This window comes from Anoplolepis gracilipes, chromosome 10 (genome assembly GCF_047496725.1).
Source record: "Anoplolepis gracilipes chromosome 10, ASM4749672v1, whole genome shotgun sequence".
Taxonomy (NCBI): Eukaryota; Metazoa; Arthropoda; class Insecta; order Hymenoptera; family Formicidae; genus Anoplolepis; species Anoplolepis gracilipes.
The window spans coordinates 7126099-7146366 of record NC_132979.1 but is presented as its reverse complement, the minus strand read 5'-3'; the positions used below and the strand labels follow the sequence as shown (position 1 = coordinate 7146366).

The 20268-nt window shown below is 33.5% G+C and overlaps 1 protein-coding gene across 3 annotated transcripts; it reads right to left on the bottom strand.

The window, feature by feature from the left end:
• Positions 1–270: 270 nt before the first annotated feature.
• LOC140669889 (muscle-specific protein 300 kDa-like) lies at positions 271–18138 on the bottom strand. Of its 3 annotated transcripts, none has more exons than XM_072900083.1 (10): positions 17883–18138; positions 14606–14908; positions 10528–10785; positions 6726–9461; positions 6226–6410; positions 5467–5505; positions 4433–4939; positions 4094–4337; positions 2596–2648; positions 271–1657 (listed from the first exon to the last, which is right to left on the bottom strand). In XM_072900083.1, exons 2-10 carry the CDS (start codon positions 14654–14656, stop codon positions 1438–1440), a joined length of 4293 nt encoding a protein of 1430 aa, XP_072756184.1. In that variant the 5' UTR covers positions 14657–14908; positions 17883–18138; the 3' UTR covers positions 271–1437. The 3 variants fall into 3 exon arrangements, with proteins under 3 accessions (XP_072756184.1, XP_072756185.1, XP_072756186.1); XM_072900084.1 differs by lacking the exon at positions 17883–18138 and adding an exon at positions 15848–15999; XM_072900085.1 differs by lacking the exons at positions 14606–14908; positions 17883–18138 and adding an exon at positions 13107–13292.
• Positions 18139–20268: the final 2130 nt, after the last annotated feature.

Here is a 20268-nt window from a genome sequence, read left to right as displayed (position 1 = left end):
AAGGATTTTAATTTAAAGCTTAATTAATAAGACAAATGGTGGCAAGATTTTCTGTACATTTTTTTAGAGGAAAAACTGTCTCTAAATTGGCCAAAAAATCTATTATTGAAAAAATGTTTGGAGATTTGAAACACTGTATACACACATACATACATGAAATGTTTCAACATCTTATCTTATAATGAATGTAAGATTCAAAATAAGTAAACTAGCGTAACTAGTGAGCATTAAAAGCTAGTTAATCTTCACAAGATGAATTAATTAAATGCGTTTGTTCTGTGCGTTGTCGATATTATATTTTTGTCGTCATACTTACAAATAGATCACACAGTCATTATAACTTCTCTTTTAACTTTATTCTTGGAATATTAATGTAACAGCAAATCGATTGCTATTGATGTTCTTTTTCAAGCCGTTCTCCCTTATAAAAGAGATTGCGTTCTGAATTAGCACCATTATAACTATCATAATATTACATTGAATCGAAGGAGAAGAAGAGAGAGATTCCAAGTTCCAAGTCGGACACTGCTCTCCAAAATCGATTCAACGCGATGTTTCGATATAAACGCAACGTATAAAAAATAAAGTTAGGCAAGTTATTTCTTATTATCATTTCTCTATCATGAATATTGAATATAGTATAAACTAGCGTTAATCCAAGTTCAACGCACCCATATGTATCTTATTACATGTTCGAGAAATGTATCATATTATAAAGTTCTTTCTTATCATGTTTCGTTGTATACACATATCGCGTTTAGAAATAAAAATAAACTCTGTACAATAGAAATTGGCGAACGCGAAGCATGACGTTATGTAGAAGTCATATTTTAATTTCAATTAATCGTGGAACGTCGTTTGATTATGATTATAAGTTTAATATATATGTATATATTCGAACGCTTCGAAGGCAAATCATCTGATATTTTTACAACGAATATTTTCTTGAGGATTCATTATGAAATACTCGACTTCCACGCAAATTTCGCGTGGAAAGAGCATAAAGATTACATAGCGAAACATCGGGAGGATATACAACATTGAATATATACAATTAAGAATCTGTTCTTATCGTGCGGTTTATACATATTCTCAATCACCGCTTGGTCCGTTACATAATTTACGTAGAAATACGTCATATGTAAAATTAGTATATTTATATTATACAAAGATTTTTCTATATATATATATATATATATATATATATATATATATAATATGTATATTTGCGATCGAGGGAAATATTAATGAGCCAAACTTATTGTAGGATGATACGAATTTTTTTTATCTCTGATTGCAGAGGGAAAGTAAAGAAATTTGATTGTTATGCTTCATATATTGGCTTGCTGCTAATATTTGTGGAGGATCAATTTCGAGTCACACACTTTTATAGTGAAATGACAGTGAAATATTAAGTATGTACATCGCGTTCATTCATTATACCGGTGGCGGTCCATTCGGGTAAAAGGCAATCGGCGTAAAGCTCCTGGCGAGATTATTAGAGAGCATACAGCTGTAATCTTCTTCTGCTGACGGTACTAACGATGCGACGCCAAGCAATAATAGCATTAGCGCTTGTATTGGGAGAGAAACTCGTAGGACTCTTCCTAGGAAGCGGTATCCGCGTGCCAATACTGCTCGGTCGTTTTCGTCACCACTAAAACAAGTTTGCAATCATGAAAAATTAAATGGAGTTTTTCCGCTGGAACAAAAGTATTTAATTACCGTCATTTTTATTACAAGTACATTAGGGTTTTATTTCCGAGGAGGGAGAAATATGCCGCTATGTGATATAATTTATACGCAGTGTCCCGATGGAAATATTTTCTTGAAATTATAGTATTACCATCAAAAATTATTATATAAAGAAGAATGATTTTAATATTAATTGTATACTGTACTGTGTTTCTTCAACTTGTTTTTCTTACAAATGTGATGACACTAAAGTGATGCCGGAAAACTACGCCAGTTGTGAGTAAAAAAAACTTATATTCACTATAAAATTTAATTCTCTTATATAGATACGTATATATATTGCCACGTGTGTTTTAATATTTAAAAACTCCCATATACATTTTTCATAATACTTAATATATCAGCAGTAAACTTTAAAGATTTGTTTATTGTAATTTATAAAATTCTTATTTAAAAAGAATTTATAAGTGTTTGCGAAATGTTTTGACATCAAGATTATGAATATCTGCAATAAAAAAATGAAAGTTTCTATTTAAAAAATTGATCTTAAAAAGATGACTTTTACGTGAATTTTCAAAAATCATTTTACATTCTTTTCGAATATATTTTTCCTTATTCCATATTTCTTCATAAAACCCTTTTTTGTGTAGAATTTTTTTCTAATTAAAAATTTTGCCGAAATAAAAATGGATCATTTAAATACCAGACCATTTTATATGCAACACACAGAGTGGCAAATTATATATGTATATATTCTATATATACCGTTTATTTGTGTACATATATACATACATACATATGCACATACGTACCTTCACGCGCGCGCAATAAATAAAATTTTACCATTTTGCTAATCTACAAATATTATGCAATAAAAGATGAAAAAAGAAAATAACATACTTTGTGCTGGTAGTGTGAGGCTGATCAGTTCCAGAGGCAGCTTCGTCGAGTAGCTACAGTTTAACAAAACAGAAAACACAAACAATAAGATACTGTGCAAGTGATTACTACGAATAATTTAGGCGTAGAAGCGTCATCCCTGTCAATAAATAGAAAATCAATATCCACGTGTCTTTTAATAGTTGGATGAAGCTTCTCGCCTTGAAAAGTTAATTCGTGTGATTTTATCAACAATACATTGTGCAATAATTGACAATAAATACCTACATAGAAATATAAATAAAAGCAAATATAATTCTTTTTTCGAGTGATATAAAGGTGATTATTGTAGAAACTATAAAATGTAAATACTCGCTTTTTATTCATCGACATATTTGACTTATATTACTCTTTAAGAAAGAAAAGAAAAATAAATTGAGGATAATATTTTTAATATAACGAAATATCAAGATTATGATTTATATGTTTAAAATGAAAAGTTTAACACAAATTATATAGTGATTGAAGGTCGCAATCTTAGAAAAAAAATAATGGAAAAATTTGTATTGAAACGAAATAGTGTTTCATTCCAAATATATTTTTCAACAACAAATTCTCGTTATTAGAAAGATGTTACATCGTACATTTCTGGAACGATTTTTTAAAAATAAATTGAAATATCTTGTAAATTAAACTATTTTTTTTGTTTGAAAGATAAAGATATCAATAAAACGTGGATTTTTCCAAGTATAATAGTTATTATTTTTAGCGTAATTGTAATGAGATAACGAGCAAGTTATTTTTATAAAGTAACTTTTCTAAGTATGCGATGATGTGAAGTGCCTCTATGGAAACAAAAATTTTATTGGTTCTTATTTTATAAATGATCTTGAATGAATAAAAATGCAAGAATTTTTTGGACAAAAATCCTACAAAAAGGATTTATAATAAAAATGATCGGTTCCATTAAAAAAGATAGGAATAAAAAATTTACCTTAGAAAATCGATTAAAAATATTTGTTTCTGTCACTTTATCAACTCTTAAAACTGAACAAATCCATAAAATTCATTTTTCAAGAAAATAATTACTCAAGATAATACTTTAAGTGATCATAATATATATATAAGTCATTTTGTATGTATAATTCCATTTTATATGTTAATATGTGATTAAATGATGATACATTATTGATTATTGAATCAGATTTTTTTTTTCACAATAGCTTGATACAAAATCTTTTTTTAATCTCCAATTACAAATACCTTTGTTGAGAATTTTATAATTCCATAATACTATGTATGCCAATATCATATACAATTATCCTTAAAGAGAGTCTAAATATAATATACATATATATATATATATATATATATACCAGTGTCATCAATCATATCATGCGAAATTTGCTTTAGAACTACATGTATAAGCTCAATAGTAATACTTATAGATTAATGAAATTATACAACGATCATTGTTTTAGTTAGACACAGATTTATCAGTATGGCTAATTTAACTTACGTCATGTGAAAGGGATGCTAGAGATGTTGATGTAGCGGCGAGACCAACATCTTGCGGGTCTAGCCCAAGGGCAGCTCCCAATTTAAGAGTATAAATTCCGGTTAGTCTTCTTAACGACTGCAGTCTTAATCGTAGTTCCTGCAAACGTGTTCTAGTTTCCGTCTGTTCTTCTAAAAGATGATTAGTCGCTTCTTGTAACGATATCACTCGCGGCTCGCAACGTTCAAGATCGCTCCGCAATTCCCTGAAATAAAGATAAAATAAGAATTTTGTATCGTATGTTTTTATATGAAAATTTACTTTTCGATATGCAAATCGATACATCTATATAATTTTTACCTAAATTTATTATATTTTACTTCTATAAGGTTGGTGGATTCAGTCAGATCAATCGGTTCGCTGGCTCGAATACTGACTTCGGTGCGCTCGAGCCAGGCTAACAACTCTTCGATAATTCGGTAAAACTGATGATTTGTCATGAGAGCGTGTTGCAGCTGCTCTTGCCATTGCGTGGCAGATGTACAAATTTTTTCCCATCTATTATTCGCTACAGACAATCGGCTACGGAGCTCTTTCGCGCGTTCCATGTCTTCGGTATGGTCAGCCAAGTGAGCACCGACTATGTTTAAACTTGTTACAATACTCTTGTGGCTATCAAGATCAAGTAGGAATTCGCGATGATCTTGAATCACGTCTTCCAGTTGTTCTATGTCGCTGGGTGGTGAATGCTGTTCACTTTGCGTACCCTCGGCATACTCTAACCATTTATCCAAACGCCAGAAATCATTATCCAGCTGAGCCCAATTGCGATGAGAACATAGTGGACAGGTCAATCTGCCGTTATCGCTGTAAGAATTATAATTGTGATTATCACCATTAATGTATATAAAAAATAATTATAAAAAGTAATTTTTTGAAATTATCATTTAAGTAAATTAAATATTTTATAAATGTTATTTATTATTTAGCACATATATTTTATAAATATAAATTTTATATTTATGAAATATTAATATTTAAACGCGGTAAATTCATTATAAATAAAGCAGTTAACGGATATCTATAATATTTAAATAAAGTCAAACTTTGAAACAACAAATTATTTTGTTGTTTTGACTTTATTTATAAATATCTATTAACTGTTCTTTAAGTCCTACACATTTTATTTATTTTTATAAATTAAATTTATTTTATATTTATTATACTATAACTATTTTATATGTATATATAATAACATTCTTATTATATAAATAATAAACAATTTTAGGGTTTTTTTAAAGATTTTTTGAAAACGCATCTCTTAATAAGTCTCTTAAAATAAGTCTGATTTCGGGATTAATACATTAAAATTTTTTGCATGATTAGTTACTCACTGATCACATGGAAAAGCGTAAGCATCGGTGATGGGCGATCTGTATGGAATAACGGATAGGTATTATTTTTATTGGTTTAACTAAGCATTAAAAATTATGCAAATCAATATTAATAGCGAAAAAAATAAAAAAATTGAAGCAATAGAAAAAGAAGTGCTTACGATATTGTCGCAGAAATAGTATTATAATCTAGCATTTATTATTTATCAGGTGTTAATGGGGCATGGAAATTAAAAAAGTTACTGCATTGCGTATATGAATGGATGATATATTTCTATATATATTTATAATTATATATTATATATTTTATTTAATTTAATTACATATATATTATATTTATAATTTTATAAGATATTGTTGAAAATAAATATCAAATATATATGTGAAATAAGAAGTAATAGTATATGTGTATATATATCTACAGGAATTTATTAATAATCGTAGTACAAATAATGGAAGTGATTTTTCCATGCAAATATAAGTCGAAATTGTAGAATAAATTTTTTTCATACAAGGTTTCATTCTCGAGAAGATTGACTTTGAAGGTTCATCAAGCATGCAAGATATGCACTTCAATAATAACGAGAATCAGCACTCGAGGATCACGTTATACACAACTATTTCTGTTTATTTTTGTAAACAATTATAAACAATCAGTTCATGCTTCTTTAATTCGTCAAGTAATATTTTCAACAATTTGTAATTTAATAAAGCATTATTTACACTTGTTGAACATTAAAATGGAAAAAAAGACTTTACCTGAGCTCTCTAATTTGCTGTTCACGTGCTCTTGCTAATGCAATGAGTGTGTCGTATCGCGCTGCTAGTGTTGTTACCTCGCTACTTTTAGCAACTCCTAAACTCAGTTTGCCATCTTCCATGAGCAGAGTGTGAAAGTGACGTACCAGTTCTATTGAAGACTGGCAACTTCCAATAAGTTTAGCCTGCAATAGCGTTAGCTTGTAAGAATTTTCACAGCAAGAAAATAGATCGAAGATATTTAACATTTATTATTTCGTTCTAATTCATTTCTTGATCATTATTTTTTATTATTTAAACACACGATCATTCTAATTTTAGACATTTTTTAATTTCATTATTTCCTCAATCTTTCATTTCTTAAATAGATCTTTAAGATAGAAAAAAATAGATTGATATATTTGATTAATAGTATAGGTGTTCATTTGAATTCGATTGCAGATAAATATGTACACATATATGAACAAAACATGCTATTGTTTAGTGAATAAAAATCTTACGATAGTCTTAGCAGCTGCGTTGAGTCCAGGACCGGAAACAGGATCAGGTGTGACGGCTGCTTCCAGAGTGTTCAGGGCATTATTGCATTCATTCAAAGCAGCCTCTAGTTCTATCAGATAAGCATCGCACGAGGTGATTTTAGTAAGTCTCGGTAGAGTATCCACTTGAACTGCGGTATCCTGCTCGAATTTTAAGGTCTCTACTTGCACCGCCTCGTCAACTTCCGATCTCTCTTGCATCTCCAAGTCCGCTCTCAGCATGGTTACCCGCTCCTTGATGTCCCGCCACAATAATTGATATTCGTCTACCAGTTCCTGAATCGCGGCCACGTCGTCAGAATTGCTCTCCTGCATGACCCGCAACGCTAGCTCGTCCGCCTTTCGCAACGTGACATTTTGAGTGTCGAGCTCTTCTTCAATCTCCCTCAACTGTTGACGCCTTCGTCGCAGGGATGATTTCTCCTCGGGCGTAGCGAGGTGTTGCATCTGTGTTAAACGAACGTCTACCTGCGTTAGACCTACCACCGCGGCACCATGTATGTATACGAACTCGCGATAGGTCTTCTGTTCCTGTTGGAGGCTCGGGATAATTGCGTTGATTTTCATTCCGACAGCCAACCACCTGTCAATGATCTTCCGCGTCTCGCTCGTGAGCGATCTGAAATTATCGGGATCCAGTCCGGACTTGGCCAAACGTCCAAATGTTTGTTCGAGCATCTTCAAGGCTTTTTGATGCGCCTCGATATCTCTAGCGAGCGACTTAGCTTTCTCCATTAATTTTTCTGATTCTTCCTTCGAGACTTCGGTAAGATTTTTCTCCAGCTCTGACAGAGACTTCTCCGTTTTGGATAGCCACGGTTCATACTCGTGTCGAGATTTGTCTAGTTCTTGTAGCAGTTTTCCAATCATTATGATCCTTTTTTTACGCTCAGTGGATTTGACGCATATGGCTTTCCATCGTCTCTCCAGATTGTTCATACCATTTTGGATCGCGTCTGTGTTAAAGGAAGCTTTCCATGTGTCACAATCGCTCAGCAGGATCTCGCATAGGTTCAACACTCGACTGAAATTACCGCTTTCACCTTCGATGGTAGTCTTGAGATATTCGTGATCTTCAAGCTTCTTATCGATACCTTTCTGCATGGGTTTCTCGATTATGAGAGGCTCTGATAATTGACCTTCAATGCTTGTCAACCAAGTTCGGAGATCAACTATCTTCTTGAGTAACGAGTTCATAGTTTGAATTAGATCGACTAGCTTGTTAGCTTTCGCTTGGCCGTTCACCATCAGATGATTCCATTTTTCATTGACTTCGGCCAAGGATCGCTGAAGCTTTGCTTTCTCCGTCTCTTCCGCGATATCTATCAGCTCCTGTCCGGTGTTTTGCAACCATTCGAGTTCGCGCTGTTTCAAGTTCATCTCCGCTTGCAGCTCATTTGCGAGTCGCTTCACCGTCTCCTCAGGCTCGTCCAACGCTATTGTACTGGTATCTTGCATGCGGACTGTGGTGTCTTCTATCCATGACAAAAATTTATTTAGTCTATTTTCCCATCGACCATGAAGATTGCAACGTTCTGCAAGTCTGTACGCTAACAAGGCTAACTGATACTCAAGGTCGCCGTATTGCTGTGACAGAAGTGCGTCGTGCTGGTTTAACGTCTTCATGTCGCTCGGGCTTAAACATTCTCTCAATTGTTCAGTAATGACTCCGAGAGATTCGAGATTGCGTTGTGCATCAGCCAGGCGAATTCTCAAATGCTGAAGTGAATCTAATTGCTCCTTCGTCTTGAATAGACTCGTTGGTTTCGCGTGAAAAGCCGCACTCAGCGCCTGGCTAATTTCTTGGAAGATTGCGGTAATTACGTTGGACTGCTCGATGTGTTCCTCATACAACTTTTGCACTCTCTGAACGAAATCCCTCCAGGTCTCGAGACCGGCGCGCAGATTGGCAATCCGTTGTGCATTCGCGGCGTGTTCCATGCGTATTGAGACGGCTAGCGCCTCTTCGCAATTAGTCAGGAGATACTCCTGCTGCTTTTGAAGAGACTCTATCTGAGTCTCGCCGGTTGGTACTTTATCCAACAACGCCTGAATTCTCTGCAAGATCTTGTCGAGTCGTCTCAGATGAATAAACTGCAGGTGCATACGTTGCCTTTCTTTCTCGACTTCTTTTAGCCATGTTAGCAGCTTACTTTGATCCAGCCTGTACTTGTCCCAGGCCGATATTCTATCGCGTACCGCCGTGTGTCGTTCTAATATTCTCGCCAGCGTCTCGTTGTGCAGACTTGTCAAAGCGTTGAACTGCTCGACGACCGACCTGTCAGGCTCTTCCTCTTGCCGTACCGTTAACATGAGATTTTGTTGCTCAGGTAGGAGTTTCCGATGAATCTCGCAGAGATTTCGATGTTCCGACAGACCATTGTAGTCACTTGGCACGCCGGTCGACAGGAAGTCCTGCACATGTGTCAGATATTCCTCCCAGAGTTTCAGTGCGGCGATTACGTCTTGCGAACGAATCAATCGCGTCGACAAACGATGATACTGTTGGAAGGTTTCTTGAAACACACGCTGCCATAATCGAATCACCTCCACCACTGACGGTTCTTGTACAGACATATCTAACGCGCGATCCTTGATGAATTGAAGCTGCGGTTCAGTTCGAGTTAACGCGAGAAGATGATTCCGCAGCACTGTCAGCTGCTCGTTAGATTCGCCTTGACCCACCGTCATCAGATTCTGAAAGTTGACGGACAAGCTCCTCTGATTATGTTGATTCGAGATAGATTCTTATGAAATAGATAAGAATGAAAAAAAGGAGACGAATAAATTTGACGTACAAAATTGATTTGGCGAATCTTTGGCAATGGTGCCAGTAAAACATAACGCGATTTGTATGTTTGTTAAGCAGAGTTTTTAAACATTTCGAAATCATGATTTAATAATGTGACACATCCTCTTCGCAAGTGTGATCGCATATAATCGATTTTTTATATACGATCAACGTTGACAATGAACGCCATGTATTTGCATTGAAAAATGTAACTCGACGCGGCCAATTCTCAAGTTGGAAAGTTTCGGGCGTTGCAGCCATTCAGCTGTTGCAGATTTCGTGACTGATGTAATTGCCACCACGGGTTAAGCCCTTCGGCCTTGACATAACAAATTGTTTCGGAACTACTGCGATTAAAATATAAACGCGCGTGCGAAGCGATGATCGAGGTTGTGCCAAGCACCAATGGTGCACCGCCCGAGAACTTGACGGACGCGTTAATACATCAGACTAAAGCGGCCTAACGCTATGAATCTAACTATCACTTTCTAAGTACCGGGAAATGTGTACATCGATCCTTGAAAAATATTTTAATTGTGAGATATTCGAGGAAGGTCTTGTTCTCCAAGGTTTTGAATTTCGTTTCTCGCACATGTACAATAAAATATGCTACGATAATTAACTAACACCCTGGATACACACCCTCGCAAAAACTCTTGTGAAATTATATCGTCATGTATACATATGTATAAAATTGGGTGTGTGTCAAAAATCGAAATCTCTTGCATCCCTTAGAATTTATTAAATTTTTCTCTTTCTCTTATTATTTTTTTCTATTTAAAATTTTTTCCTCTTTTTTTTTACATTAAAGAAAACTTACCATTTTATACTTACGTACACATATTATTATAACACTTATAATGATTAAGTATATATAAGTATAAAATCGTAATTTTTCTCATGTTATAATGAATGAAAGAGATTGACATATGATTAGACACAAGTAGGAGCATCATGATCGGAGGCACATACCTGTTGGACAGAGTCTAGAAAATTTTTGGTTTGGCATAGATCACCGCGGGCAAGTTCCTGATTGAGAACATGGGCATCTACCGTATCCGCGAGAGTCGACAAGGTTTCCCGAACATCCTCGAGTCGTTGACCGAGCGCTTCGACTTCGCAATGCAGGGGTCCATCGGCATTCAGGCCTACGTCTGAAGCAATCTGTGCTACTAGACCACGTAGTTCCGCCAATCTCTCCTTGTGTTCCGCCAATGTCTCCTCGCAAATCTGAAATGAATTCAAAATATTCCAAATTTAATAGTACGCCTGCATACTCAAGTATATCGGGAGAAAGTCCCTTCTTTGAGTAAATTTCGAATTTAAATCTTAAATCTTAATTTTATACGAATAGCATATAAATGTTGTGTTGTAATTGTTACGTAATAATTTTTATAATCTTATATTATTTTTTATAATTTATTATTACAGTCTTATTTTTCATAATTTTAAGCATCATTTATTATTTTTTAAATTTTATATCTTATTTTTTATCATGTCAGAGTAGTAAATCCTCTCAAGATATATAAAAAATTTAAAATTGTTTTTCTTAGGTTTTTATAAAAATTATATACGAAATTAGTAAATAATATAATTCTAATAAAATTTTTAAAAAAATATGCCATATTCTGCTAAAAAATTAAAGTAAATCCTCCACTAAGATATTCAATATTAAAACCAGGAAAACCAGAACTAACTCAAATTTCCTCTCAATCAAATTTATTGGTCTCTGATTCAACTCAGCTAAAACTCCAATAATATCTGATAATTCTCACTATGTTAATTGCAATAATAATTTCTAATAGTAGCAATAAATTTTCATATATTTAATAACATATTTAAAATTATTATTAAAATTAAAAAGTCAGTATAGTTATAAGATAGTAAATATATATTTAGTATTATATTTATTAAGAATATATATCGTATATTTATATATTTATATGTATATGTATATAAAACAATATATTTAAACAATTTATATATATATAATTATTAAAGTTAAGTAAAAAAATTAATACGGCTTTTATATCAAATGTAATTTAATTCCTAGGCTAGTAGGAAGTAAAAGCCAGATGTAGTGTGATTGCGCATAATTTCAAGAAACTTATGTTGGTTATTATTAAACATATATGAAAGAGAGAGAAAGAGAAAGAGAGCAAAATGCGTAAGTAATATCGAAGTGTGAGATTTGAATAGTTTAATAGTAAGAACAGTCACTCGACGAGCGAAATAAGGCTCGAATTTGATTCTCGATTCTCAGTGTCTTTGGTCTAGTTTTTTAAACCTACACTTTAAAGAAATATGACAGGATTATTTAAATAAATTTCGAAATAAGATTTATTTAATCATTTGGTACCACATTAAAAAAATTTGTATCTTGTTGCACAACTATTTAGTTGCAAGAAAAATTAATTTTTAATTGAAATTTACTACCATCCTTTCATCTGTGGCTTTTATTATTTGGTGAATTTAAAATATAATTATTAGTAATTTTTGTATATTAATGTATTAATTATTACAAAATTAAACGTGTAAATTTCTTTTTCTCTTCAGTTTAAAACCGACAATCAAAAGAAGTAGAGTTACTGTACAGAAAGCGTGTGTTTATTCTCTTTTATCGCTATTTATAGACACATGTAGTGTGTATTCATTATTTCTTCTGTACGGGAACAAAGTTTACTAAAAAAAATAATACTCTGCATTTGAAATCTATCACTATATATATATATATATATATATATAATTCTTTATTGAGAAATGCATTTTATATTTCTATGAGAGGTATAATTATTTCACAAATAATAAAAAACAAAATATTTTTTTTCATGCATTTTTCACGATTTATGCAAAAGTATCATGTAATATAATTTATTTAATTTCCATTATTCTATGTCTCACTGTTGCATAGTATATTTAGCTTTTTTCTACATATATAATAAAATGTGTTGAAGTATAGTTAATATACTTGTATAATTTTTTTTTTAATTTATCTCGAGAGATATGAAAAGCTTCTGTTTTTGTCTGCATTTTATATAAAAGTGAAACAAAGTATTCAAATGTCTCAAAAGAATTCTTTTTTTTGTCAGTAATTAAACAATGTTAATTAACATTAATTAATAGTAATTAATTATCATTCGAAAGATGTATATTTATCAGTTATGTGACAAGATTTTCACGTTCGCATAAATGCATTTATTTTGACAGATGTAACATATATTAATTTACTTATATATATTTTGCAATATATGCCAAGGATAGATTTTTAATTCCATTCATATTTATCGAAATTTTGTAATATTTTATTCTTAATATATTAAATTTGAATAACAGCTTTTAAAAATATATCAGCAGCCTAATGTTGAAAATAAAATAATATTTTTAGTGGTGATGGAAATACAGAATTCGATGACGATATACGCGCGATTTTCGCAGCACTAAAGTTATTTCTGTCACATTGTTCCATTCGGCAAGAATCTTCGGTCTGTAGGGGGCAATCATGATTTTTTTATATCTTTCATCATTTCCCTACTTGCCTGTCATTGTGTTACCTTTATTTCCTCCGGCGTGCACATGTCTTTTAGTCCAGATTGTCACTCATGCTTCCTGCTTTTAAGGCGCGTTTTTATAAAATATTGCTCCGAAACTAGGCACACACGTGCGCCGTTACACAGTTTCCCGTCGTCTGAGCACATGGTCCAAATTGTCGATGCGCATATTCATAAACGCGCATACACTGTCATACACACACACACACACACACACACACACACACACACACACACATGTACACACATTTACGTTTCATGGACGCGCATCTGTTCGCGTTCTCGCATGCTTAACAAATACGGCGCGAATATTTAAAAATCTTCTCGATAAGGAAGAATGATAACAGAAGCGTGTGTTTACGTCAAGATAAGTGATTGTGCTTTGAGAAAGTGTATCGAGAGTACAGCTGGATGCTGTAAACGTCGCAACGCCCTGAATCAGACTGGCGGAGTCTCCGAGGGATCGATGCGCACGTCCGTATGGCTCACCCTCTTGCCCCCTATTCTCTCAACGACCTACCCTTGGCTAACCGATATGTGACTATACGTGAGCGAGGACTGATGGTGATGATGAGTCAACCTCCACTCTTGTTCGTCCCTTCTTTGTGTGCCAGGATGGCATACGGTAGAGATATAATAATACTATGTACGCGCGCGTAATAAAAAATGACGCGTTTCTTCATTCAAGGGATGATAATCTGTGTTTATCATCCCTTGATATTTATATTTCTGACTTGTGCCTTACCGTGGAAAATATAGTTTTCTTCAGATATATATTGAGATGTGCGTAAAGATACGGATTATAAAAATATTTAATATTTTAAAAATATGTATATATAATATTTAAATATATATGAATGGCAATGAAAGTTGAACAAGGTAAACAGAAAATATGACATATATAAGAATTAATTATCAATATTATATGCGATTCATATTATTTTAAATGTACACAATAAATTGAATCAGCATTTAAGTATAAACGCGGAAAATTATTATTGTCCCAGCTGCGACATTATTTGTCAAGTATCTTAGTTATCGGATACACTTGATTAATAACTCTTGCTTAACTTCTTCGCAGATATGACCCAAGTCAGCATTTATTACTCTCTTTCTCTCTCTCACTCTCTCTCTCTCTCTCTCTTTCTTTATCTTTCTTTCTTATTCATCATTATTCATTAGATAAAAAATATACGTGTATAAGTTGCACTTATCATTTGTCAAAATACTCTGTATAAGCATCCATAATTTTCAAGGTCTAAGCGACGTAAAAAAAAAAGATTTTTCCGCAAACTAAACTTTATAGAGTTGAAAGATTAACAAAATTACATTCTTTAGTTTCATTATTTAAAAATAATTTATGAACATTTGCCTATTACTTATCAGCAAGTTCTCTTGTGTGTCTTTCGTTTCTGGTAGATCTTTAAAAGTGAGCTACGAGTTAAGAACTTCTTATATTTAACTTATGACAGTGACAAAAAGTCTAGGTCAGCATCACGTACCTTGACCTGCTTGACTGCCTCCTCCGGCGGCAAGTTTACCACACTGTTCATTTGAGTGTCTACCCAGGCCTTCACCGCAGCACTGGAGTCCCTGTATTGCTGCCAGAGTCTGCACGCGTGCTGGTATCGGGTGCAAAGGGCGCTCAATTCGGCTCTTGTGTCTTCCCAAGCTTGTACGGCTTCATTTACTATGGCATCGACTCTCTCGCGAACTTCGACAGCGCAACTCTCCCGCAGAGGCTCGGCAGCCGCACGTAATTCATCAATGAGAACCTCTCGGGCGCCCAAATCGCCGTTCAGACCCTGTCATTTAAAACAAAAAACAAGAAATATGTTTATTTTTTGCAAATATTGCCAAGTATTAGAAATTAAATTGATGGTATTATTTTTAATCAGATTGCTGTTAAATGGAAAAAAATATAAGAACGAAATGACAGAATTAATATAAGTGTCAAAAATGTTTGAATTTTTGAAAAATTTAGGTATACATTTTGAATTTGCCATTTTTGCACATTTAATTATAATTCGTATTCAGTAACTTGAGAAATCCTTAAATTTGAGTAAATATAATTAATAACTATTTGCTAAAATTCTCTCAATGATTTTAAATCGTAATTCTTCTGCAATAGATTCCGTATTTAATTATGAGTATCTTATTAATCATAGTCGACACAATATTTTTGATGGTTAAAAGGATTCTAACAATATACTTAATTTTGCAATAAAATTTCTCCAATATGTCACATATGATAGTTATAATATGATAATATATAAAAAGTAGTTCTTTCTTGCAACTTTAATTATAAAATCCTTAAAATTGTGATATGATTAATATAGGAGCAACTTGGAAACGTATCGCATTCTGTGTTAAAAAAATGGAAAACGGCCTGTTTTTGTATTGAAAAGAAAGTTATTTTTTGTTGAACTGTGTTATCAAGAGAATTTTTGTGCTATTTAATGAACACTGTTTTAGGTAAGATATTTTAAATTATAATTTATGACAGATAATAAATTTGTCAAAAATATTATCGTTAATTTTTGAGTCTTATAGAGAACATTATATATAATAAGATTGATAGGAATAGAACTTATTTATATAAGCCATTCTTTCCATGCTACACATTTCGAAAATAAAAATAAAAATTATATTTTCTTTACTAAAAGCTTCACCAGACAACTCAAAGAAAGTATAGGTATGTCGGTTCTGCTTTAAAACTTGCTATAAATAAATTTGCGACATACCGCAACACCTCAAACCATATATGCGCGTGAGATGTCTCGAGGCTACAAATTCGGTCAGAACGTGGTTGAAATAATTCTATGTCGCATAGACTTGGGTTCGTTCACCTCTCCACGAATTTTCCGAATGAAATCATACGTGAAAACTGCCTCTTGGTGTATCGAATACCAATTTTTATCAAATATAACAAATCTATTATGCAAAAAAATATTGTGGATTTTGTATATTTTTTAAAATAATTTATTCATAAATAAATAAATTATGCTAACCATTTATAATTCATGTTTTATTGGGCTTTGTTTGCTCCTGTACATTACATGTAAAATTAAATTTATACAATTAATATTAATTGATAGTTTATGTTAGTTTTCCAACGTTCTGTAAATTTGATAAGACATGAAGATAAATCGATAGTCAGTATTAGAAAAGGAAATTATATATATATATACGTTCAAATAGTGACGAGTCTAAACGCGGGATTCTCCACGTGTCATAATTTACCCATTATATCATCGTGTTATATCATTAATGGGACTTATCTTTCATAATTATTTTTAAAATCAATTATTAGAAAAAGCGCTAGAGAGCTGATGTATGCGTGATATCTGTCGCATTAAACACAATAAAATTTTCAAATACATTTATCTTTGAAGATGCATATATATATATATATATTAATTAAAGATGTGTATATTGCAATAGTAATGAATTTTCCTACAAAAAATTATATCCCATGCATTAACATTAAAACAATTGAAGTGATTGCACCTCCTCAGAAAGTCGAGAAATATTTCACATCACTTGCAATTAAACGACGTTACAATTAATTATATATAATTATAATGCATTATTGCAGCATATATAGACACACATTGTTTTAATATTAATTAATTTTCTGAAGAAAGATTCGCTCAAATAAAATTTTTTTATAGAATCAGTGTAATTAATTTCGTTTAATCTAATGTTTATTATATCTGTTTATAATATCGATTGATCATAGATGTATTGTGATAAACATATAATGTCGTGTCACGAAAGAAAGCATGCTAATAATTATATATTTAATGCAATAGCTTTTTATTTCGAACGACATATAAAAAAGAGATTCACGAGTTATATGCATGCACATATGTACACATTCTTTGCTTTACGTGGATTATTTTGTTACAGGCAACCTGTTGCTTGTAACGACTGCACGCCTGTAATATATGCTGATTTAGTACATATTATGCATCAATGTAGATATAGATGTATAGGTTTGTTTTATATGCCGTGATGCATGAATAACACAACGGTATTGCGTATAAAAAAGAACAGGCGCGATGATGATCGAACGGAGATAAATTCCTACGAAATTATTTTCTCGTATGCATTCGCGGAGAATAACTGATTCGGGGGCGAAATATTAATCAAAATCATGAACGTGATATGAAGAAATGGACAAAAATAGCCGATAAGAACTTTACAGAATTTTTCCAACGATTGCAAAGAGCCAAGAAAAGGAGTTCATTTATGCGGCTTCGAAATAATCACACGTGTGATAAGAACGATGTACAAAGTGATAAAGATGTAATGAATAATTCTTCTTGTATGCAAATTTTTATACAGTAGTGAACCAGCAACGTTTATGTCAGTCTCGCATGAATATGTATATATGTGTGTACGTATATCCGGTTTTTTCTTTTACAGATAATGCGTTTATTCGGAGGCAATGAAGCGTTACCAATTGGCCTATCAAACTCGCGAATTTTATTTTTGATACACGGTATATTTTTGATCGTATAAAAGTGTAGACAGTTTCAGTTATCACACATTTGAATTAACCAACACGTTATATTGAATCATCACTAAAAACGGCGCGTTCTTTTAACTCCAATTCCTATTCTGATATCATATCAACTTTATGCAGAAATGCAACTCCGGAAATCCTGTTCCGACTACTCTTCGTGTATGACTGATGTTTTGACACGTAACGCGGAACGTTCTGCATCGTTTAGGAAAACGCTCGTTATCTATTGACATTGGGTGTGACATTACCTTGAAGCTATTTATTGTGCTTCTTCTTCCTCAAATGAAATTTCAGGAGTCAGTAGGTAAAGAATTGCGCAAGTTCGTGAAGAATTACGAGGTCACATTTGAACGACTTGCAAATGATGCGCGTTTATCTGTCGCCACGACCGAGCGATAATACAGGTCAAAATACCCAACAACACGCTCTGAAATATATTTATACGGGTTCACAGATATTCTTGGCAGCGACGTAAACGTGGCCATGGGTCTAGCGATACTGATAGGTGCCGCGGCGATAACGCGGCTCTCAAGTCTGAGCGAGTGAGAGAGAGAGAGAGAGAGAGAGAGAGAGAGAGAGAATGCGACGCCTGCGCGTAACGCGTGTATACTTTTGTATTTATCATATACATCTGTTTAATAACTGATGAATCATGAAACTATGACGGGAAGAATTTAATTGACTATCCATAAGCCTGGAGAAAAGTTACTCGAAACTTTCGAAATTGGAGATCCAGTTCTGCCTCGTGTTATACTTAATTTAGTGCTTTTGATTAAGTAGCGTCCATCAACGAATTAAAAATATAATATTACAAATTACACGTTAATATTTCACTTAGAAAATTAAAACCCTGATGATTTTGTTGCCCGATTTTTCAATGTAATAAGCAAATTGTGCATTGCTTTACTTTGACATAAAGTGTCATGAGAAAAACAAACAGTATGACTTACCTCGAGTCGTTCTGTAGCCTTTAACAATCGATCGTAATCGACAGAGCCTTGGACGGTTAACAGTTCCATCATATAATCCGCTTCTTGGACAGATTGTTGCACTATTTCCAACTGTCTTTCAAATCGTCGCCACAACTCCAATCTGCCTGTCAGTAACGACAGCAGACGCGTGCATCTCGATTCGAGTTCGGTGTGTACATCCTGTATGTTGGACAAGTCTCTTTCTATGCCTACCGGCGATACTGTTACTCTCATGCCAGTCGGCAAATTATGCAGCATTTGTCTTAACGCCATTAGATCTTGCCAGAGAATCGCCAACTCATCTGCGACTGATTGACATTGATTCACAGCCGCGGCCACCGAGTCGCTCTCTTGCTTCTCGCTACCCTCGCACTGATCCAGAGTTGTCGCCAATCTTTTGTGGGCCTTCCTGAAGCGACTTAATCCGCGTTGAAGAAGTTGAATTTTTTCTCGGAGTAGTTGCGCCGAATCTAGCTCTTCGCTTATCTGTCCCTCTATACAACGAGCCGATGATAACAAAAACCCAACTCTTTCGCTTTCTGTTGCTGGTAAAAGACCCAATCGACCTATCTCGTCCTGAATGAAAGAGATTCTGTCGAATAATACAGTGAGTCTCTCGATGTACAAGTCGAGCTCCTCTTTTGTCTTAAACACTCCATAAAAGCTATTGATAGTCATTCGTAATTCGTTCAGCTCCTTTTCGAATAGCTTTAGTTTCTCATTTGATGAGATCTCTTCCGAGGAAATGCTGCGAGTGACATCCATCTGAATCTCGTTGATCTTATTGCTGATATCGTTCCAACGACCTTGCAATTCGTAGTGGAATTGTCGCTGTAACATTTCGTCTGATAAAGGTATAATTCGTAAAGCTTGCTCGAAGCAATTGTCTGCCTCATTACGCATGTTGTTGTGAACCTCATATTGTGCCTTCAATTCCTGCAACCATATAATAATGTCGATATAGAATTTTTTAAATGTACTTTCAATTTTTAACATAAAAGTATATAGTTTTTGCCTAAAGCAAAGTCTTTGCATATTTTTTATATTTAGATTCATAAAAATTATTAACATTGGATTTTAAAGATATTCACGTGTGCTTTATTTAAAAACAGATCCTCTACATATATTATGTATAATATTTATACATAGAAACTATTTTGTATTAAAATTCATAGCTAGCTGTTCGATAAAAAAAAAAAAGACTTGACGATGATAACGATTACGTAAGATTTTCAATTTCCAATTTTAATCGTGCTAAAAATACGACTCTCGGACATGTGCCTTCGATGGCACGAGGCCAATGCGTTGGAAAAATGTGACCCAAATGCATGTCCAGATATAGACTACCAATGAATATTTTTGCTGGATTATCGTATTATAAAAACTAACATTTATAAAGTTCCAAAGGAAACGAGAAAGTGCTTACCCAAAACTGGCGCATGGAACTTCCTGAGGGATCATGTAAAATAGCGAGCTCCTTCTCAGCCATTGTCATCCACTGTTCCACACGATCCGTTAATGTCTCTTGGCTGTTCCAACTCTCTCTGAAAGCCAGTAACCTTCTCAAGGAGGAGTCAATGTTGTCCTGCAGCTTTACGATCACGTCCAAGATTTCACCGTAATGATCTTCGGGATCCTCGATGTTGATGAGATCACGGAGACT

Coding starts and splice junctions, on each gene's coding strand:
- LOC140669889 (XM_072900083.1), bottom strand. CDS start 14,656: ATGAACAGTGTGGTAAACTTGCCGCCGGAGGAGGCAGTCAAGCAGGTC. Junction 10,786..14,605: donor AGGCAGTCAAGCAGGTCAAG/GTACGTGATGCT, acceptor AATTCATTTCAG/ATTTGCGAGGAGACATTGGC. Junction 4,940..5,466: donor TACGCTTTTCCATGTGATCA/GTGAGTAACTAA, acceptor TAATTCTTACAG/CGATAACGGCAGATTGACCT.